The sequence below is a fragment of the Symphalangus syndactylus genome, chromosome 6 (genome assembly GCF_028878055.3).
Source record: "Symphalangus syndactylus isolate Jambi chromosome 6, NHGRI_mSymSyn1-v2.1_pri, whole genome shotgun sequence".
NCBI lineage: Eukaryota > Metazoa > Chordata > Mammalia > Primates > Hylobatidae > Symphalangus > Symphalangus syndactylus.
The window spans coordinates 52,110,796-52,133,998 of NC_072428.2; the positions used below are offsets into that span (position 1 = coordinate 52,110,796).

At 43.9% G+C, this 23,203-nt stretch overlaps 2 protein-coding genes across 9 annotated transcripts in view; one reads left to right on the forward strand and one right to left on the reverse strand.

The window, feature by feature from the left end:
• STIM1 (stromal interaction molecule 1) overlaps positions 1–23,203 on the reverse strand; it is a 224,630-nt gene that overhangs the window by 177,965 nt on the left and 23,462 nt on the right. The gene's annotated exons all lie outside the window — the stretch shown is intronic.
• LOC129484095 (peptidyl-prolyl cis-trans isomerase A) lies at positions 10,428–11,756 on the forward strand. The gene is made up of 2 exons (XM_063641819.1): positions 10,428–10,497; positions 11,059–11,756. Exons 1-2 carry the CDS (start codon positions 10,428–10,430, stop codon positions 11,754–11,756), a joined length of 768 nt encoding a protein of 255 aa, XP_063497889.1.

The following is a 23,203-nucleotide window of genomic DNA, read 5'->3' on the forward strand; positions in this document are numbered from 1 at the left end:
TGTTAATTAAGATGTTAGATATACAAGTCTAAAATTCAAGGAGAAATCTAAGCTGGAAACACAAATTTGAGTTGTCAATAAATAGATGATAGTTAAAATTATGTAAGTGGACTTTTAATGCCATGAGATATTCAATAAACAAAGTTCCCAGTGAATAGTAACTGCCATTATAACCCCTTTTTGTTCTTTTTTTCCCCCAGCTTCCCAAGCTTATAAACTCCTTTTTATTCTTAAGGTATTGCAGATAATTGCCAACTTCTAAACTTCAGTGCCCAACCTCTAACCCTGTCCCCACCCCTCAAGAAAAATTTTATTTTCTGACCTTGTATCCTTCTTTACTGTCGTCCTTCTTTTCATATTTGCAATTAAAACATCAGATAAGTGAAGGCACGCTGGTGTTAAGTGGTAAAGGTACCAATTTTAGAGTTAGATTTAGGTTTGAATCTTCTCTCTCTCAGCCATTTACTAATTCTGTGACCTTTTAGCCTCAATTTTCTTATCCACACGATAGGACTAATAGTACCTATCTTAAAGGATTGTTATCTTATCGATGGTAAGACACCTACTTATTGCTTTATTCAACAAAAACTTACTGAGCATCGATTACATGCCTAGCACTGTGTTCAGCATTAGGGTTACAGCAGTGAACAGGCACTGGTACTGTCCTCATGCAGCTTATAGCCTAAGGGACCATAGTATTTCTAAGGCACCTAGACAAAATTTAAATTTTTTTAAATAATCTAAATAAATATGTAAAGAACCTCACACAATGCCTAGCAAATAGTAGGTGCTAAGTGACAGTATATATTATTTTATAATTAAAACATCATAAGCCCTCACAGAACAATACGCTTTAGAATTGGCAAATCTTTGGAAATCAAAAGGTCCAATTATCTCATTTAATGGAAGAGCAGATTAACTAGCTCCATAATAAACTTACTCAGGACACCTATTCAGTCAGGGCATGTGCTAGCTGCTCAGGATACAAGGATGAGTAAAACACAGTCCCTACCTTACATCAAGTAAATAATGCAAAGGGAGAATGACTCGCCTGAGGTAACCTAGTTCATCCCTTAGACTGGAAATCATGTCTTCTAATTCTCAGTGTTTTGCTCTTTCCACTGAATCAAAATTATTCAACTCAAATAAAAATACTTAGGAAGAAGCCTACCACTGTGCCAAGGAGAGTGCATCCTACAGCTCAGCAATTCCTCACGAGTAGCTTGTCAAAAAGGATAAGCCCCTCTGGGTCTGGAAGCTGATTCCTTTTTTCCTCTATAACAGTCCATAGCACACAGCAGCTAGGGCCTCAGAGGCCCTGGTAAGAAGTTACAGAAAGGTGCAGAAAAACAGAGTAAAAGCCTGAAACCATCAGAGCCACTGGCTAAGTAAAGGAAAGGTAGAGCAAGGCCAGACCGAGACCCTCCTCCCTCATCCAAGAGATTAAGTCATGTTCCCTCCAGGCTAGCACTAGCTCCAGAGCTCTACCTTTGTCCCTCTAGGCCACCCACCCCGCCCCTGCAAGGGCCCTCTTTAGAGTTTCAACACTAAGCTCCATTTCATGGAAAAAAATAGCACTGGGAAGCAGAAAGAATACATCATGGAGTTCCAGAAACCTGGCTGAAACTGGCTCCACCACTAACTAGCTGAATGTTTCTTAACTCGTCTGTTTCTGCATTTGGAAAATAGTGACAATACCCACTTCTGGGAGCTGTGGTGAGCATCAGAGATGTGTCTAATGTACCTAGAAAAATGCCTGGCATGCAGCAGTTACTCAATAAATGGTGCAATGATTACTTATGAATGATAAGGTCTCCCTTGTCTGCCCCATGCTCTAGTGACCGCAGCCTTCAGCAGAGCAGCACAGTTTAAGACTCCCACAATAATATGAAGTATTCAGGGAGATGTGGCACCTTCACCGGCTACATTTCTCAATCTCTTCTCCTCTCAACCTATACCAGCTCAGGTCTCCACTCCACCCCTCCACCTTTTAAAAAAATAAAATCTTTGAAACTGCCTCCTCGGCTGTCTCTTCAAAATACCACCCTCTTTCCTTCCTTCCCTCGCAACTATATGTCTCAAAAAAGTCTTTTGTTCTACATCTTTGCCTCATACTGACTCCCTAAGCCACAGCACTCTAGCTTCTGTCCCCACCCCTCCACTGAAACTGCTGTCACCATGGTCACCAATGACTCAGTAGCCTCATTTCAGGCTCACCCTACCTGTTCTCTGCTGCAATAGACACTATTGCTTTCTTTTAGAAACTCATCTCATTCCTGGCTTCCCAGACAGTACTTTCTCTTAACTCTCTGATTGCCCCTCCTCAGGCTCCCTCCCTAACTCTTCTGTCTGCACATATCACAGTTCCTCTGTGCTCTATCCTTAACCCCCTTTCTTTCCCCATTTTATAAATTTTACTCAGGTGATCTCATCTACTTCTGCAGTCTCTACTATTTCTTAGAGTTCATGATTCTCATGTCTATTCTTACCTTTCTCAGGAACTCCAAAACTCATGTCTTCTCCCCCAACTACCAGATATTTTCTCATGGATATCACCCATAACCATCTCAAAACCAGCATTAACTTCCCTGGCTCTCTCTCTTGTATTCCATGTGTTAACAGCATCACAGTAATTCCCAGTCACCTAACACTGTCTCCTTCATCCTTCTGTCACACAATTTAAATCAACCCCCATGACCACTACCCTTGTTCCAGCCTCATCATCTGCTACTGCAAATCTTCTGGTTGCCTTCCTTGCCTCTAGTTATAATCTATCTATTCTAAGCACAGGCATAAAAGAGATCTTCCTAAAAAAAAACACTCTGGTCATGTCACAGCCATCTTAAATATCGACGGTAAAGCTTAACTCCAATAGGATTTAAGCTCTTTACCATAAAATACAAGGTCATTCAGGATCTGGCCCTTCGCACACACCCAGCTTCATCTCGTGCCACTCCCTCCAAGTAGTCCAACACTCCAGTTCAGGGAACAACTCGTCATTCACTGAATATGCCATGCACTTCCACAGTCACACTGCCCAGAATATGCTCCAGGGCACTCTGGCACAACCCTGGTCATCCTGGTCATCCTTAGAGGGTGGCATCTTTGATATTGCTAAGTATTTAGACTCTCCTTCTTTTCTCTCCCAGTACATTTTCTTTTTCTTTTTTTTTTTTTTTTTTTTGAGACGGAGTCTCACTCTGTCACCCAGGCTGGAGTACAGTGGAGTGATCTTGGCTCACTACAACCTCTGCCTCCCAGGTTCAAGCAATTCTCCTGCCTCAGCCTCCTGTCTAGCTGAGATTACAGGCACGCACCACCACGCCCAGCTAATTTTTGTATTTTTAGTAGAGATGGGGTTTCACCATATTGGTCAGGCTGGTCTCGAACTGCTGACCTCGTGATCTACCCGCCTCAGCCTCCCAAAGTGCTGGGATCACAGGCGTGAGCTACCACGCCCAGCCTTTCCCAGTACATTTTCTATGTACCTTTATTGTAGCACTTGTGACACTGTATAGAGTGCACTTGTTTATGGGTGTCTCAGTAACCTGCAGGTTGTTCATGGACACAGACTATATCTTTCACATCTCTGCACCCCAGCCCACTTGCCCAACCTCTCAAGATAAGCAACTAGACTATCAGTCCTAACAGGGGATACTCCCCCTATAGCAGGAGAGCAAATTCTAATGACAACAGGAAGTCTCAATAGGTTCAACTTCCCCTCTTGCAAATGCTTCCAGATGGACTGACCCCACAAGAACTATTTCCTACCTAGTTCCTGGGGCCCCTATGCCTGGTACAGCCTGTTCAATAGAAAGAGGAGAGCTTCCTTAAGATTAAAATTCTTTGGAAAATGATTTCTAAAATGGGCTGAGCTGATAGGCAGGACTGCCAACTGCCAGAGCCATCTCAGGAAGTAATTTGTGAAATAACTCCGAGACCTTTATACATCTTCCAAAGCAACTGGGGTGGTTGCTACAACACCCTGTGGCTGGTCTTCTTGCCTTCAATCAAGGCTGAGAAATTGCCCTGCATCACAATACTTACAAACAAGTTGCTTCACTAGGCAGAAATCTATAATGACTTCTCACTGCTTAAAACTGTATACCACAGTGATTAGGAACAAGGACACTGAAAACATATTACCTGGGCCTGAATCCCACCTCTACCACTTATTAGCCATGTGAGTTTGGGCAAATTATTTAAGTTCTCTAGGCCTCAGTTTTCCCATCTTTAAAACAGTAAAATAATAGTACCTACTCTCATAGGGTTGGTACAAAGATTAAATAAGCTAATCTAAATAAACTACTAATAAAAATTAAATAAGCTTAGCATTAAAAATGCAAAGAATAGTACCTGGCACATGGTAAAAACTTAATAAATTATATATAAACATGTTCAGGTTCCAAGTCCCTCTGTCATTCATAGCCTGAGATATGAAATGTTGCCCTGTCCCATTTCACATTCCATAATCCACCAGCTCCCTTCTGACGATCATTTATGATCCTTTGCCTCTATCCACAACACCAATTGCAATCTGCCCAGCTCCTCCCTCTGGCAATGCTACCTTCAGCTGGCCAGAAATTAACGCCTTCGGCAGTCTCACAGGTGGTGTCATGCCTAAGAGCAGTACAGGATACTACCTTCTCCTGAGCATTCTATTCCCTATGCCGGGGTCCCCAACCCCCAGGCTGCAGACCGTACCAGTCCGTGCCTTGTTAGGAACCAGGCCACACAGCAGGAGGTGAGCGGCAGGCAAGCGAGCATTACCGCCTGAGCTCCACCTCCTGTCATATCAGTGGCAGCATTCGGTTCTCACAGGAGCGCAAAGCCTACTGTGAACTGCACATGTGAGGAATCTAGGTTGTGCGCTCCTTATGAGAATCTAATGCCTGATGATCTGAAGTGAAACGGTTTCATCCCAAAATCATCCCCACCCCCCACCCCGGTCTGTGGAAAAATTATCTCGCATGAAACCGATCCCTGGTGCCAAAAAGGTTGGGGATCGCTGCTCTCTGCTCACTCCTATTTTCACTCAGGTCATTTTCACAATCTAAATGCCTCCCTGAGCTTCTGCAGTATATCAACTTAAACAGAGTTTTAGGGATTAGTTAAGTCACACCATCCCAGGAAGCTACAGTAACTCATAAAAATATCTGCCTTCCCTTAACCTCTAAAGTCCCAATGTGTAACTTATACTTCCACACTCATATCTAATCATCTCTATTAAATTAAGTTCCATGAGGCAGTGTCTGGTTTTCCATCACTACATCTCCATTACCCCAGAACAATAAATGTTTAAGAAATGTTGGGGGCCAGCCACATTGGCTCATGCCTGTAATCCCAGCACTTTGGGGGACCGAGGCAGGAAGATTGCTTGAGCTCACGAGTTCGAGACCAGCCTGGGCAATATGGCGAAACCCCGTCCCTACAAAAAATACAAAAATTAGCTGGGCATTGTGGCAGGTGCCTGTAGTTTCAGCTACTCAGGAGACTGGAGCCTGGGCAGGAGGATCACCTGAGCCCAGGAAGTCAAGGGAGCAGTGAGCTGTGGCTGCACTGCTGGAGTGTACTCCAGCCTGGGCAACAGAGAGAGACGCTATCTCAAAAGAAAAAATGAAGAAGGCTTAGGCAAACAATAAAAGCTCAGTTAACTAAATCTCCTACCACTGAGTCTGAGACATAACCAGGGACTGGTGGATTAACCAAGATCTATACCTTTCTACAACAACAACATGGAGAAAACTATATTAGCAATCTCATAGAGCTGTTGTGAACATAAAGATGTAATCTATGTTGAACACTCGGGAGATTTTCTGACACATAAGCTCTCATTAAGTATCTCATTTTCTCTTTGAAAAGGAGCCATGGAGGTACCTTGTCAACTAAAGGACGCTGGCCACTTCTCCAAGTCATATTAACAGAAAAGCAGGGGACCACACTGTGTTCATTTACCTAATGGTGTTCTGTGGAACACCGATATCTAACAAAATGTCAATAGGTGGTTTTTGAGGATAAAAAAAGATTACATGTTCAGAAAAACATAGAAAACCCTGTATACCTTTCCTTATCATATTAAAGGCTCCTAGCTTTTCCTAACTTGATCTCAAAGGTCTTTTACTGAGTAATAATAATAATGCCATTTCACGTGATACTGACATTCTGAAGAACACTTACTTTATTTATTTTTTTGAGGTTGAGTCTCACTCTGTCGCCCAGGCTGGAGTGCAGTGGTGTGACTGCCGCCTCCGCCTCCCGGGTTCAAGCAATTCTCCTGCCTCAACCTCCAGAGTACTGGGACTACAGGCGCATACCACCATGCCTGGATAATTTTTGTATTTTTAATAGAGACAGGGTTTCGCCATGTTGGCCAAGCTAGTCTTGAATTCCTGACCTCAAGTGATCCGACTGCCTCGGCCTCCCAAAGTGCTGGGATTACAGGTGTGAGCCACCGTGCCTAGCCAGAACACTCATTATATCTTAAAACAATGCACTGGGCCAGCCACAGTGGCTCATGCCTGTAATCCCAACACTTTGGGAAGCCAAGGTGGGAAGAAGGCTTGAGTCCAGGAGTTCAAGACCAGCTTAGGCAACATAGTGAGAACCCATCTCTACAAAAAATATACTAGCCAGGCATGGTGGGGTGTGCCTGTAGTCCCAGATACTTGGGAGGCTGAGGTGGGAGGATCATTTGTGCCCAGAAGGCTGCAGTGAGCTGTGATCACAAACCTGCACTCTAGCCTGGGCAATAGAGGGAAAGACTCTGTCTCAAAAAACAAACAAACAAACAAAAAGCACTGTACAAATATATAAAGGTACTGCTATTCCACAGTTACCCAGAATAGACAGGACCCTAAAGCAGTAGAGAATACCTGGACTACTAAAATTACATTATCTTCTCCACCGCAATAAGCTTGGAGGAAGAGAAGAGAAATAGACCAGTATTCCAAGAGGCCAGCTTTCAGTCAATCCAATGAAGAGGCAGCAGAGGGAAGAGGAGCCTTTATCAGGTAGCATTTCCAGCGACTCACCAGAGCTGGCTTTATGGAACTCAAGCCAGATTTGGTTGCCACAAGATACAAAGTAACTTGACAGCTGCCCTCCTGGAAACAATTAACTTGGTAGTTTTTACTTTGACGGAATCTTGGGCCTGAAAGAAATATTTTGAAATCACTCTAGACAAAACCTCTACTTTATTGACAATAACAGGCCCTAAGAGAGCCTACATTTGTCCGCACTTGAGCAGGATATGGGAGAAAAACAGATTAGACAGTGATAATTATAATGGTTAACACTTAATGAGAGCTTATTATGTGTCAAGCTGGCTGCTAATTATTCAACATAGATTATCTCATCTTAATCTTCGCACAGCTCTATAAGATTGATTTCATAATAATTTCCACGTTATAGATGAGGAAGCAGGCTCAGAGACATTAAGTAACTTGCCCAAAGCACTATAGCTAGCATACAGTACTATAGTGATGAGACCCAGGCAAGCTGACCCCAAGGGCCCATGCTCTTTATCGCTAGAGAAGCTAAGGTACCAACTTTTCTGGGAAGCCTTCTCTGACAATTTCCACCACCACCAATTATTAGGGGGGCTCCCTAAACTCCCATTGCCCCATGTCTCTATCTATCCCTATGCAGCATTGTCTCTGTCATAGCAGTATCACCAAATTACGTACTCCATGAGGGAAGAAATTACTAAATCTTATGCTTCCTTGCATCCCTTGTGACACTACCTAGTGTTGCATGGGCAGCTCACTCAAGATGTTTCAGAATAAACAACTATCGAGGAATACAGTATAATGATGAAAAGACATGGGTTCTGAAGTCAAATAGACTTAGATCTGAATCCAGGCTCAGCCACTTAGCTCTATGATCGTGAGTAAGTCAACCACTCTGAAGCTCAGCTTCCCTAACATTAAAATAGAGATTAAAAAATAAATTACCACAAAATGTGAGAAAACTAAACTAAGCACCTTACACATTGCCTAGTACATAAAATAATTGTATTTACCATTCTCCTTTCCCCTTGTCCCACATATAATGGTAGAGAGAACACTATTCCGGCCAGGCACGGTGGCTCACACCTGTAATCCCAGCACTTTGGTAGGCCAATGTGGGTGGATCACGAGGTCAGGAGATCGAGACCGTCCTGGCTAACATGGTGAAACCCCATCTCTACTAAAAATACAAAAAATTAGCCGGGCGTGGTGGCGGGCGCCTGTAGTCCCAGCTACTCAAGAGGCTGAGGCAGGAGAATGGCGTGAACCCGGGAGGCGGAGCTTGCAGTGAGCCGAGATCGCGCCACTACACTCCAGCCTGGGCAACAGAGCAAGACTCCATCTCAACAAAAAAAAAGAAAGAAAGAACACTATTCCGGGAACCCAGAGTCGAATTAGCTATATAAACTTGGTTAAGTGCATCTCCTTTCTGGGCTTTAATCTCTTCATTTACAATTCTCAGGACTGTTGGTTTGAAACTAAATGAAATGTGGGTAAGTGACCAAAAAGTACTACACAGATGGAAGGAATTTTTGTCATTCCACCTATTTGGCTTTTAAAATCAGCCCTGAACCACACTGCATAGAAATGTCTTGAAGCTCAAGGTAGAAGACCAATCTCTTGGAGGTTTAAAAGCTATAAAGGGAAGGAGTATTTGCACTGTCACTAGGAGAAGGAGCCAGTCCCACCAAGAAGCTGAGACACTGCCAAGTGGCTTTGCTCCAGGAGTCCCTAACTAATTAAGGCCTTGCTCCCCTGCCCTGTTTGCTTGTGACCTCCACAAAGGCTAGAGAACACCAAGTGCTCCACAGCAGCTCTTCTCTTGGCCAGAGTGACAAATGTGTTGCTGGCCAAGGATCAGCCAAAGCTATTGCTAAGAGGTTCCTGCCCTTGGCCTTCTTTAGAACAGGGTCAGCCGGGCGTGGTGGCTCATGCCTTTAATCCCAGCACTTTGGGAGGCCAAAGCGGGTGGATCACCTGAGGTCAGGAGTTTGAGACCAGCCTGGCCAACATGGCGAAACCCTGTCTCTACTAAAAAAAAAAAAAAAAAAAAAATTAGCCAGGCGTGGTGGCACATGCCTGTAATCCCAGATACTTGGGAGGCTGAGGCAGGAGAATTGCTTGAACCTGGAAGGCGGAGGTTGCAGTGAGCCGAGATCATGCCACCATACTCCAGCCTGGGCAACAAATCGAGACCCTGTCTCAAAAAAAAAAAAAAAAAAAGAAAAGAAAAAAGAACACGGTCAAAAACAAGATGCCCTTCATTCTTTGTCCTGAGGTTATCAGCTCACGACTCCTAGGAATCAGCCCTAAACACAGCTACGAGGACCCTGGGTCTGGAACATGTTGGATGTGACTCAACTAAAGCCTGACCAGCCAGGCCCTTTGGACAACTGAAAGAGACCCTGTAGGCTGTGGAATAAGGGGTAAGGAAAAGGGACCCATGCTCTGCTAAGAGCGTCTAGTTTTAGATGCTCCCAAGGTCACTTTTTGGGCTCTTGTTCAGGCTGCATAGGCCCCAGGGACTTAACCACTTCCTTTGCTCATTAAAGCAGAACCCCCTACTCCACCCCTTGGGACTCCCACTCCCAACCCTGAAGCCTGGCTCTAGGGTAAGACAGTCCACCGATCTCTCCCTTCAAAAGTTAAAACATACGGGCCCTTTTTATTGTAAGAGTTTAACTGTTAGGTTGAGAAAGAACGTAAGCCAAAAACAACAAATATGAGGAAGTAAAAAAAAGTTTAAAACATATTACAAGTTAGTCACAGTCACTGTCCCCACTTCATAGTTCCTGGTTCCTGTCATAATCCGGGCTGTTAGAGGACAGCTACAATACAATAGTTTTCAAGACTTATTTTTAAACAATGGAACCCTCTTTTTCAAATATAGTTCAAATTGGCCTGGCATGGTGGCTCACACCTCTAATCCCAACACTTTGGGAGGTGGGCAGATCGCTTGAGCTCCGGAGTTCAAGACCATCCTAGGCAACATGGCAAAACCCCATCTCTACAAAAAATACAAAAGTTAGCTAGGCATGGTGGTACACACCTGTAGTCCCAGAAGAGACTCAAGATTTAGATCAATCAACACAATGTAGACCTTATTTGGATATGGACATTGACCCCATCTCTACAAAAAATAAAAATATTAGCCAGGCATGGTGGCACATGCCTGTAATCCCAGCTACTTGGGAGGCTGAGGCAGGAGAATCACTTGAACCCGGGAGGCAAAGGTTGCAGTGAGCTGAGATTGCGCCACTGCACTCCAGCCTGGGTGACTGGGCTACAGTGCGAGACTCCGTCTCAAAAAAAAAAAAAAAAAATGTTGACCCAGATTTTAACCAACCATATACAATTATCAACCATATACAAATAATATTGCTAATGAGCAACAAAGTGGAAGTAAACATGTAGACATTCATGCACCAGGCTCTGCTACAAGTTCGTTATTTTGGCTGTGTACTTGTGTCCAAGGTCATTCACTCACTGGGTAGGTTTATGTCCTATGATGCCACCAACTGCCAGTCAAAGAACTAATCGGCATGAGCAAACTAGTGTTCACACAAAACTGGTATAATTGAAACCAAAATCAAAGACACTTTTATTGTAGGTAAATGTACAATTTCCATTAGGCTTGTTAAAATACTGAAAGCAATTTAAATTCATTTATTCATTCAAAAACAAATATTTACTGAGCATCCCTGTCCATCTATGCTGGCTAGCACCAAGGACAAAATAAATAACACATAATAGCCTCAGGGGGTTCATACAAACATACCTCTATATTGCTTTCATGGATCCCAAATATTCTGAAGACCCTGCACCAACAAAATTGGGAGAGTGCTGGAAGGGATGACATTTTTATTCCCTTATGAATACAAACAACTTATCAAAAGGCAGCCTGTTCCACAAAGAACCACTCAACATTACAGCCCTAGCATTTTGGGAGGACAAAGTGGGTGGATTGCTTGAGCTCAGGAGTTCAAGACCAGCCTGGGCAACATGGCAAAACCCCATCTCTATTAAAAATAAAACATAAGAGGCTTTGCAGATGCTGCTGCCGCTGGGAGCCCTGTACTATCAGCCACGGTTAACCCCACCATGTTCTTCGACATTGCTGTCAACAGCGAGCCTTTGGGCCATGTCTCCTTCAAGCTATTTGCAGACAAGGTTCCAAAGACAGCAGAAAACTTTCGTGCTCTGAGCACTGGAGAGAAAGGATTTGGTTATAAGGGTTCCTGCTTTCACAGAATTATTCCAGGGTTTATGTGTCAGGGTGGTGACTTCACACACCATAACGGCACTAGTGGCAAATCCATCTACGGGGAGAAATTTGATGATGAGAACTTCATCCTAAAGCATACAGGTCCTGGCATCTTGTCCATGGCAAATGCTGGACCCAACACAAACAGTTCCCAGTTTTTCATCTGCACTGCCAAGACTGAGTGGTTGGATGGCAAGCATGTGGTCTTTGGCAAGGCAAAAGAAGGCATGAATATTGTGGAGGCCATAGAGCACTTTGGGTCCAGGAATGGCAAGACCAGCAAGAAGATCACCACTGCTGACTGTGGACAACCCACTCCATCTGCTTTGTTAGCGCTAGTGGTGTGCAAGCACAAAAGAGATCAAGTCTCTGGCCAGCAGCAGATCTATACATTTATAGAGCTCCCCACCATAGTAAAGCCTGGCAGTCAAGATGACAAGAAAAACACAAGAACAATTCAGATGAGTCCCTCAAAACTGCATTAAAGACTATACGGTGGCCGGGCACAGTGGCTAACACCTATAATCCCAGCACTTTGGGAAGCCGACGCGGGCGGATCACTTGAGGTCAGGAGTTCAAGACCAGCCTGGCCAACATGGTGAAACCCCGTCTCTACTAAAAATACAGAAAGTCAGCTGGGCATGGTGGTGCACACCTGTAATCCCAGGTGGTGTGCACCTGTAATCTCCAGGCTTAGGCAGGAAAATCCCTTGAATCTGGGAGGTGGAGGCTGCAGTGAGCAGAAAGCACGCCACTGCACACCAGCCTGGGCAACAGAGGGAGACTCTGTCTCAAAAATTCAAAAAAAAAAAAAAAGACCATATGGCAATGTTCTAAACTATACAGCATCTCTACTTAAAACCTGGGTTATAATATTAAACTGACCACCCACCCTCACATTTCCTATACTGTTCACTGAGAGAAAAGGGAAGTGCTTCTTCCTTTCAGTGCTGCTTGTTCAGAAAAGCTGATCTCCTGGAAAATGCGTGAGCACCTATCCTGGCAAATAGGATCTAGCAAAAGCTTGAACCCCATAAAAGCATCTCAATCATTCACCTTGCTGGCCTCCAAGGCTGAAAATAGCCCCAAATGAAAAACAAGCTATGTGAACTACTTATCTAGTTTCATAGCAAAGACCTTAAGCTAGCTAAAGAGGACAAACCCCTCACTCCTTAACTGAAGCAGATCTAAAAGCCTCACCTGTTTCTGGCCCCATAGCAGCTGGCATAGCTCTGGCACCTCTCAGGCTTCATCTTTCAAAAACAGAAATGGAACAAGTGCAGAACAGGGAAGAGCCTTCTGCAGTCAGCCCAGCATGGCTTGAGGGATGGTGGGGAGATAAAAAGATTCCTGGACACAGATGTCCTATTTTTTTTTTTTTTTTTTTTTGAGACAAGAGTCTCACTATGTCACCCAGGCTGGAGTGCAGTGGTGCGATCTCGACTCATTGCAACCTCTGTGCCTCCCGGGTTCAAGTGATTCTCCTGCCTCAGCCTCTCAAGTAGCTGGGACTACAGGTGCGTGCCACCACGTCCGGCTAATTTTTTGTATTTTTAGTAGAGGCAGGGTTTCACCATGTTAGCCAGGATGGTCTCAATCTCCTGACCTCGTGATCCGCTCGCCTCAGCCTCCCAAAGAGCTGGGATTACTGGTGTGAGCCACCACGCCTGGCCACAGATGCCCTATTCTTTCATCAAATCTGAAAACGAAATGAAAGGCCCTAAAGCAGCCATACCCCAAAAGCAGCATTCTGTACCTCTGCTTCATCTTCTGGCAATAGCCTTAACAGGTTTCTCTAACCAGGCCCTGTCTCAATGCCTTTTTAAAGGTAGGTTTACCTAATCCCAAGTCAGAGTCAACAGGTCAGCACTCTGACATATCAAATCCATCTCTGTCTATTACATACCTTGACCCATGCCATTACAGTCCATTGTTTCCAGGTTCACTTCTCACAATATATTAAGTACTTCTAGATGTATGGCCCAGGTTTCATAATGCCCATGTTTCCAGTTTTGCCCAGTGCAAGGCCAGGCTAAGAACAGATGCTTAAAGGCTTATTTGTTGCAGAGCAAAAGTGAGCAGGTACAGAAACAGGGAAGGAAGTGTAAGGACAAGGATGTATCCTGCTTTACTCTCCCTAGAGGCCCTCACCCAGTGCATGCTGCCCTCTGGACCTAGACTCAGGCTGGGTTTCCCAAGCCTCCTCTCTTATTACCAAGTTCACAGCCCTCTCTACCTCCTCTGACTGTGTACAATACTAGTCCCTGGACCCTTTTCATCCCAGATGTTTGTTTCACCTCTGGATGTATTTGGAAACTCCTTGAGTATATGGCCTCTCTTCTTTTTTTTTTTTCTTTGAGATGGAGTCTTGTTCTGTCGCCAGGCTGGAGTGCAGTGGCGCGATCTCGGCTCACTGCAACCTCCACCTCCTGAGTGAAAGTGATTCTCCCGCCTCAGCCTCCTGAGTAGCTAGGATTACAGGCACCCGCCACCACACCCAGCTAATTTTTTGTATTTTAGTAGAGACGGGGTTTCACCATGTTATCCAGGATGATCTCGATCTCCTGACCTCGTGATCCGCCCGCCTCAGCCTCCCAAAGTGCTGGAATTACAGGCATGAGCCACCGCACCCGGCCAAATAAGACTTTTTTTTTTTTTTTTTTTTTGAGACAGAGTCTTGCTCTGTCGCCCAGGCTGGAGTGAGGTGACATGATCTCTGCTCATTGCAAGCTCCACTTCCCAGGTTCACGCCATTCTCCTGCCTCAGCCTCCCGAGTAGCTGGGACTACAGGCACCCGCCACCACACCTGGCTAATTTCTTGTATTTTTAGTAGAGACGGGGTTTCACTATGTTAGCCAGGGTGGTCTCGATCTCCTGACCTCATGATCCACCTGCCTTGGCCTCCCAAAGTGCTGGGATTACAGGCATGAGCCACCACGCCCAGCCAAGTCTCTCTTCTTATAGCACAAAATACAATACCAGCCTCAAGGAATTATACCAGTAGCTATTTACAGAGTTAAAAAAAAAAAAATCAACTTCCCTCAAGTTTTTAATTGCTCATGTGTGAAAAGGTGAAAAGAATGTCTCACCAGATTGCTCCTCCCTCTTAGGTTATCCCTCTTTCTCTATTTTATCATTGGGTTCCCAGTGAATTTTCTATAAAAAATTCAAGCCAAATGGTTTAGCACCTATATTTGGCCTATAATGTGTGATATTCAAGATATCATCAGAGATAACAATTCATTCTTTATATCCCACACCCCTCAGACTATGGGAAATGACTCACCCATGCCAATCCTTAATCAAAGGCAAGAAAAGTCCCCTTGAACCAAAGCAGGACAATGCTGTATCCTCAACACCTTCATTGATGGGCCCTTGCCTAAGATCATGCTCAAACTCACATCTAAAACTGGAATGGGGCCAGGCACAGTGGCTCACGCCTGTAATCCCAACACTTAGGGAGGCTGAGGCGGGAGGACTGCTTGAGCCCAGGAGTTTGAGACCAGCGTGGGCAACACAGTGAGACTTTGTCTACAGAAAAAATTGAGAAATTAGCCGGGTGTGGTTGCTCATGCCTGTAGTCCCAGCTACTCAGCAGGCTGAGGTGGGAGAATCACTTGAGCCCAGGAGGTCGAGGCTACAGTGAGCCATGATTGTGCCACCATATTTCAGCCTCCTATACAACAGAGCGAGTCCCTGTCTCAAAAATAAAATAATAAAATAAATAAAATAAAATAAAATAAAATAAAACTGGAATGTGTCCACCTTTGTGAGCTGAAGTACCGGGAGAAGACTTCCAATCAGAAAAGAAAATTATAATTATCTACAACTGTGTTAAACCAATAGTTCTCAGCAAACTCAAATTATGTATGTTTGGCAGAGCACTATGGGTCATGCCTATAATCCCAAACTTTGGGAGGCCAAGGCAGGCAGATCACTTGAGCCCAGGGGTTCAAGACCAGCCTAGGCAACTTGGCAAAACCCTGTGTATACAAATAATAATAATAATAATACAAAAATTGGCCAGGCTAGCACGCATCTATAGCCCCAGCTACTTGGGAGGCTGAAGTGGAAGGATTGCTTGAGCCCGGGAAGTCAAGGCTGCAGTGAGCCGTGACTGCACCACTGCACTCCAGCCTAGATGACAGAGTGAGATACTGTCTCAAAAAAAAAAATTATCTATGTTTATACTGAAATATAATTCACATGACATGTAATTAATCCTTTTAGATTTTATAATTCAGTGATTTTTAATATATCTATAAGGTTGTACATCATCACCACAATCTAATTTTTCAGAATATTTTCATTACCCCAAAAAGAAACCCCACATCCATTAGCAGTAGATTCTCATTACCCTCTCCCCCCACACCCTGGCAACCACTAATCTACTTTCTGTCTCTATAGATTTGCCAATTCTGGACATTTCATGTAAATGGAATCATACAATATGTAGCCTTTTCACTTAGCATAATATTTTCAAGGTTTATCCATGTTGTGGCATCTATCAATACTTAACTCCATTTAATAGCTAAATAAGATTCCATTATACAAACATACCACTTTTTTTTTTTTTTTTTTTTGAGATGGGGTCTGGCTCTGTCGCCCACAGTGGAGTGCAGTGGCTCAGTCTCAGCTCACCACAACCTCCACCTCCCAGGCTTCTTGGGGACTGCTAATTATTACTCCCTTGGGTTAGGTTCAGACATAGCAAGAAATAAGGCTGAACTGAGAGAAAGAGTGGTCTCCACATTCTACCTCCTGGAGGGCTAAACAGAACAGGCCCCAAGTTCCCAAGGCTATTCCCTTTTGCCAATTTACATGGAGAACCACTTGGGGCATGGGTTTTACTCTCAGCCTCTGGATCAGGACTGCATAAGTCAGTGTCCCAGGCAAGCTGGCATGACAGCTCCCAGCAGAAACCAGTTCCTTTTGTCTTCAAAGTGCTGAAAACATCTGGCTGGCTCCCACACTGCTCACTCATCCTCTCAACTTGGGAAAGGGAAAGCCAAACATCATGCTGTTCACCATATAACAAAGCACTTTCAATGTCCATTAACTCACTGAATCCTTACAACACTCCCACAATACCAGGGCAGGGACTCTTGCACCCATTTTATAGACAAAGAAACTCCAACCTTGAAATGTTAAGTAATTTTGCTAAGTAACAAAGCACAGAGACAGAAGAAGAACCCAAGACTTCTGATTCCTGATCTAGACCCTTGTGAGTTGATTTTAAGGGCCATCCAATGAGAGGCCTTCCCCACTCCTCTACCTAAAATAGCACCCCCATCACTCTCTAATCCTTTGCCCTGCTTACTTTGTTTTTTAGCACTTATGATTACCAAGCATTATATTACTTATCTCCTTGTTTATTGCCTATCTTCCTACCTGAATATAAAACAATAGGGACTATTATTCTTTACTGCATACCAAGCAGAGTTTCTGGCACACAGTAGGGTCTTAAATATTTATTATATGAATACATCTAGTACAGCCCACAACTGATCCCTCCTACAGTGATGGTGTCTGGTGTCATTACCATCAAGTAAGTCTTCAGTCTATACTCAAGTTTCATTCAGCATTTATTAACATCCACTAAATGCCAGTTCATATGCTAAATGCTAAAGACAGAAATGAATCAAATATAATCCCTGACTCTAGAAAATATAACTTAGTGGTTTGAAGCAGACAATAAAAAAGTGTCCCATTGGCTGGGTGTGGTGCCTCATGCCTGTAATCCCAACACTTTGGGAGGCTGAGGCAGGTGGATCACCTGAGGTCAGGAGTTCAAGACCAGCCTGACCAACACAGTAAAACCCCATCCTTATTAAAAATACAAAATTAGCTGCGCGTGGTGGCGCATGCCTGTAAACCCAGCTACTCAGGAGGCTGAGGCAGGAGAACTGCTTGAACAAGAGGCAGAGGTTGCGGTGGGCCACGATCGTGCCATTGCACTCCAGCCTGGGCAACAAGAGTGAAACTCTGTCTCAAAAAACAAAAACAAACACACAAAAAAATGGTGCCCCATTATAGAGATGTTCATAGAAGGGAGCACCTAACTAGTAGAAGAAGGAGGAGAAACGGATTAAGAGAGCTTCTTAGAGGAAGTGACATTTGAGCTGAGTCTTGAGAAACAATTATGATTTCAACCACCAGAGAAAAGAAGGATATTCTAGACAAAGAGAAAAGCATGAGCACAGGCTAAGAGACATGAAAGAGCTAGGTATATTTAAAGGCTAGTGGGTGATTTTTAAGTCAAGAAAGATTTGCCCCAAAATGATGTTTTTAAAAAAGATAAATGTCTAGTATCCAGAATATATAAAGAACTCTTACAATAACAAAAAAACAAACAACTTAGTTTTAAAAAATAGACAAAGAACTTAGACATTTCTCCAAAGAAGACATACAACTAACCAACAAGTACATGAAAAGATGATCAATATCATTAGTCATTAGAGAAATGCATGTCAAAACCACAGTGAGGTACTATTTCATAACCACAATGAGGCACTATTTCATATCCACAAGAATGGTTATAATAAAAAAAAAACAAACTTTGGTGAAGATGTAGAGAAACTAGAACTCTAGTCCATTGCTGGTATAAGTAAAAAGTGGTTCAGCTGCTGTGAAAAAGTTTGTTGGTTCCTCAAAAACTAAACAGAATTACCATATAACCTAGCAATTCCACTCCTAGGTATGTACCCAAAAGAACTGGAAACAGGTACTCAAACAGGTACATGTACACACATATTCTTTTTTCTTTTTAAGTTCCGGGGTACATATGCAGGATGTGTAGGTTTGGTACATAGGTAAACGGTGCACACAAATTCTTAACAGCACTATCCACAAGAGTCAAAAGGTAGAAACAGCCCAAATGCCCATGTGTGGATGAACAGATAAACAAATTCTTGTATAAACATACAATGAAATATTACACAGCCATAAAAAGGAATGAAGTGGCTGGGCACGGTGGCTCACGCCTGTAATCCCAGTACTTTGGGAGGCCGAGGTAGGTGAATCACCTGAGGTCAGGAGTTCAAGACCAGCCTGGCCAACATGGAGAAACCCCATCTCTACTAAAACTGCAAAATTAGCCAGGCATGGTGGCGCATGCCTGTAATCCCAGCTACTCGGGAGGCTGAGGTAGGAGACTCACTTGAACCCAGGAGGCGAAGGTTGCGGTGAGCCAAGATCGCACCATTGCACTCCAGCCTGGGCAACAAGAGCAAAACTCTGTCTCAAAAAAAAAAAAAAAAAAAAAGGAATTAAGTGCTGATACATGCTACAATATGGATGAACCTCTAAAACTTATTTTCCCTTATGCTAAGTGAAAGAAGACAGACACAATACATCATATGACCCCATTATAATCATATGATCAAGGTCAGGCGCCGTGGCTCACGTCTGTAATCCCAGCACTTTGGGAGGCTAACGCAGGTGGATCACCTGAGGTCAGGAGTTCAAGACCAGCTTGGCCAACATGGCGAAACCCTGTCTCTAGTAAAAATACAAAAATTAGCCAGGTGTGGTGGCACAAGCCTGCAATCCCAGCTACAGGCAGGAGAATCACTTCAACCCAGGAGTCGGAGGCTGCAGTGAGCAGAAAGCACACCACTGCACTCCAGCCTGGGCTAACAGAGCGAGACCATCTCAAAAAAATGAATAAATAAAAATAAAATAATCAGCCGGGCACAGTGGCTCACACCTGTAATCCCAGCACTTTGGGAGGCTGAGATGGGCAGCTCACAAGGTCAGGAGATCGAGACCATCCTGGCTAACAGGGTGAAACTCTGTCTCCACTAAAAATACAAAAAAATTAGCCGGGTGCTGTGGCGGGCACCTGTAGTCCCAGCTACTCAGGAGGCTGAGGCAGGAGAATGGTGTGAACCCGGGAGGCAGAGCTTGCAGTGAGCCGAGATCGCGCCACTGCACTCCAGCCTGGGCGACAGGGCGAGACTCTGTCTCGAAAAAATAAATAAAATAAAATAAAATAATCATATGATCAATAGATCACATGATTCCATTTATGTGAAATATCCAGAATAGGTAAATCTATACAGACAAAACACAGATACACAGATTGATGGCTGCCAGGGGAAAGGGAGAGGGGAGAATTAGGAACAACTGCTTAACAGGTATGGATTTCCTTAGGGTTGATGAAATAGTTTTGAACTACATTTGTGATAGTACTAAATACCACTGAATTGCACACTTTAAAATGATTAATTTTAAAGTTATGTGATTTTCCTTTTTTTTTTTTAAATAAATGGTCTACATCACCATACTCTAAAAGGAAAAACTCAAAAGTCACTGTTTTCCCATCCAGCTGCCCCTTCCTGCCTCTTCAGGAAGCCTGCTCTCCCATCCTGCAGCCGTCCAAACCTGCCATTTTAGCAATGAGTTACGCTCCACTGGTCAGATTTTCTAGTCATTTCCTGTGTGTCAGGCAGTCTAAAGTCCCTAGTGAGAAAGCAAGCTCCCTTTTAAATAGGATGTATTGGTCCATGTATCTCATCCTCTTTCCAGACAGACCAGGTCATGGTTGAGGAGTAAGGGAAAGGGACTGACTGACCTCTTTTGAAGCAGCAATTTGGAGTGGTGCTAGCAGAGAGCTAGAGGCTGGGTGACCAGGGAGGCCAGAGATATAACCGTCGCACAATGGTCTGAATATGATTTATTTTTCTTTTGGGGAGGGGCAGGGGTTTAGGAAGAGTAGGGAAGTATTTAACAAACAGCTTTGGAGCAATATCTGGTTTCAGAAATAACTAAAATCTCTCAATAACAACTGTGTTCTTGACTTTCCAGAACCAACAATTCTAATGCCAAAGTTCTTCAGAAAAACAAGAAAGATTTTACTCCCAAAGTTTGACACTGAAACCATCCCCCAACTGTCCACAAACTATTTTCATTGCCCTGAGAAGACACTGGAAACTTAGAGACTGGAGACTTTGGGAACAGCATTCAAGCTCATCCCCTATCAGCCAATAGTTTCCAAGGTAGTCATCACTAATGCTTGGAAATTAAGACACAAGAAGTAACCTGCAAGGGTCACAGGTGTTAGCAGGCTTCTAATGCCCTTCAGGCACCTTAAACTTAAAGTAGTATTGGCAATAAAAGCCAACAACAAATACTGTTTTTACAGGCCATTATGTGGCCCTTAAATACATTCTCTCAGTAGCCCTAAGGCTCAGAGAGATTAATGATTTACTAAGGGTCATGAGGCCAAAAAACTACAGCAAAGACAGATTTCAAACTCTGGCCTGAACTGCTTGCAAAGCTCATGCCATTGCCACAACACAAAAGTGCCCAGCACCACACATCCTGTCCTGTTTCCTGGATCTCCATGAGAGTGTGTTCTGACCATTCATAATAATCTAATGCTTCTTAGTTCAACATTAATCCTAATAGCCACAGAAAGAGAACTCTCTTGACAATAGCAACCCAGAACACTGATGCCACTGAGAAGTACCTAAGATTGCTACCTGGGCTACTTTACCATTCACTGGCTTACCAACCAAACCTAAAAACCCACAAGGTAGACGTTCTGCCTTGAGTGACCCTTGAAGGCAAGAGGGGAAATGGTAGGGAAAAAAACAAATGTAGAAGAGACTGCAGATAAAATTCTAAGCCAGAAATTAGTAAACCTGAGATATAGTTTCTGTTCTGCCCCTAATTACATATATGACATTGGGAAGTCACCTGCCCTCTTTGAATTTGTTTACTATAATATGGAGATAACAATCCCCTCCTGTCCCACCTCACAGAGCAGCTGTGGGCATGGTAAGCAAAAAGACAGGTCTTAAACAGGGGAGTGATTTGTAAAGTGCAGAGCACAAACCAATCTGGGGAGTTATTATAATATGACTACCATCGGTTGGCTGGGGAGAAGATTAATGTCCACGAAACCAACAGAAAGTGAAACAGTAGATAATTAGGTGACAAATTATATGGTACAGACTAAGAAGATTATAATCTAGAAAGGGAAGTCCCTGGAATAAGTCAGAAAAACTACAGAGAAAAGAATGAACAGGATTGGAGGGTTTTGGAAAGCCACAGCCGGGGGAAAATGTATAGCTAGGGAAAAGAGGTATGAAGGGCTGGGCGCGGTGGCTCATGCCTGTAATCCCAGCACTTTGGGAGGCTGAGGCGTGTGGATCACCTGAGGTCAGGAGTTCAAGACCAGCCTGGCCAACATGGTGAAACTCTGCCTCTACTAAAAATACAAAAATTATCTGGGTGTGGCGGTGTGCACCTGTAGTCCCAGCTACTCGGGAGGCTGAGGCAGGAGAATCGCTTGAACCCGGGAGGCGGAGGTTGCAGTGAGCCAAGATCACGCCACTGCACTCCAGCCTGGGTGACAGGGCGAGACTCCGCCTCAAAAAAAAGAGGTATGAAGAAGAGGAAAGCAACAGTACTAGAGGAGATGCTGTGTGTTGGGAAGTCAGGGAGGCCACAATGGGTAGGCAAGATAAGGCCAAACTGTCGGGGGAAGATAGGCAGCCAAATAGCTGGGGCAGGACACAGCTAGCAATAGGAACCCACTGCAGCTAACATGAGCTATGGGGAGGGCAGAGCTAGATTTTACAGCAAGCACTTATTGGGCACTAACAACATGGTAAGCACTGTCATAGGGAATGGTGACACAAAGATAGGTAAGACATAAGCCCTGCTCTCATGACTCTGCATTTGAATCCCAGCTCTTCCATTAGAGCAACATGGACATCAAGGGAACACATTCTGTAATGAGACAGACCTGGTTTCAAATCCCTGCACTGACACTGCCAGATGAGTGACCTTCCACAAGTAACCAAAGCTCTTTAATTCCCAGTTTCCTCATTTGCATTGAAGAAGTAATAATTATCTTTCATAGGATTAAAAAAAAAAAGAAACTTCATATGTGCTTTTCAGGCACATGATAAATAATAACTTATTATCATTAACTAGCTTTGTGACGTTGGGTAAGTTGCTTAACCTCTCTGGGCCTCAGTTTCATCATATGTAAAACAAGACTAATTATAGCTACCTCACAAAGTTGTTGTGAAGATTAAAGAAAATTATTGGTGTAAAGCACCTAGCCTAGAGAAACAGCTCAGCAAAAGTTCCCTTTTCTTTCCTCTGTCTCTTCTTTCTTTAACCCTCCTCCTTTCCCTTCTCCCTAGCCCATATGTGAGATCTCCCCTACGGCAACGCTCAGCTCCCGAAGGAGGGCAATGAGGACACAGCCAAGACCGTTACTGATTCCACTCCTAGAGAGCACCAGGCCCATTTAACCCCAAACCAAGTCTAACTTACCAATGCTTGACCACTCCTATCCAGGAACATATTCTTTATTCACTTCTCACCTAGTGACTTCAATTCACAAGCAAGAAGTCTTTTTTACCTGAAAGCCAAACAATTCCTCCCTGCTTACTCATTCTCCCAAGAAACTAACTAGAAGAGAAAGCATCAGTGTCTAAAATGCTGATCAGAGAGAGGAGACTGGTATTCCCAGTGCTTTAGAATGACAGGATAAAAGGAGAGGTCCTGGGCACCCTTGCTGGGAGACAGATAAATCCTACTGGCCCTTGTGCATATATGACAAGGGCAGGCAAACCTGCTGCAACTCCCAACAGTTCTGGGAATGCCTGAGAACAAGGCCCTCGGCCTGCTAGAGTTACTTAGGCATGAGGGAAAAATTAGGTATTCACTAGTAAAGGTCAACTTATAAATACCTGATTAACCCAAGCAAACACACTCTGCTCTACCTTATGTGAGAATTTACAACTGATCCGGAACAGGAGTCAAGCTGAGTACACGTTTTCAAAGCTATAACTAACAATTATTGAGGTATTTGGCAGGGTGGGGATAGGGGATTGATGGCTGGCTACAAAAGCCCATGCAAATCAGCTAAGTCCAGAGTCTCCACTGGAAGCTGCTTCTTCTGGAACA

Coding starts and splice junctions, on each gene's coding strand:
- LOC129484095 (XM_063641819.1), top strand. CDS start 10,428: ATGCACCAGGCTCTGCTACAAGTTCGTTATTTTGGCTGTGTACTTGTG. Junction 10,498..11,058: donor CAAGGTCATTCACTCACTGG/GTAGGTTTATGT, acceptor GAGGCTTTGCAG/ATGCTGCTGCCGCTGGGAGC.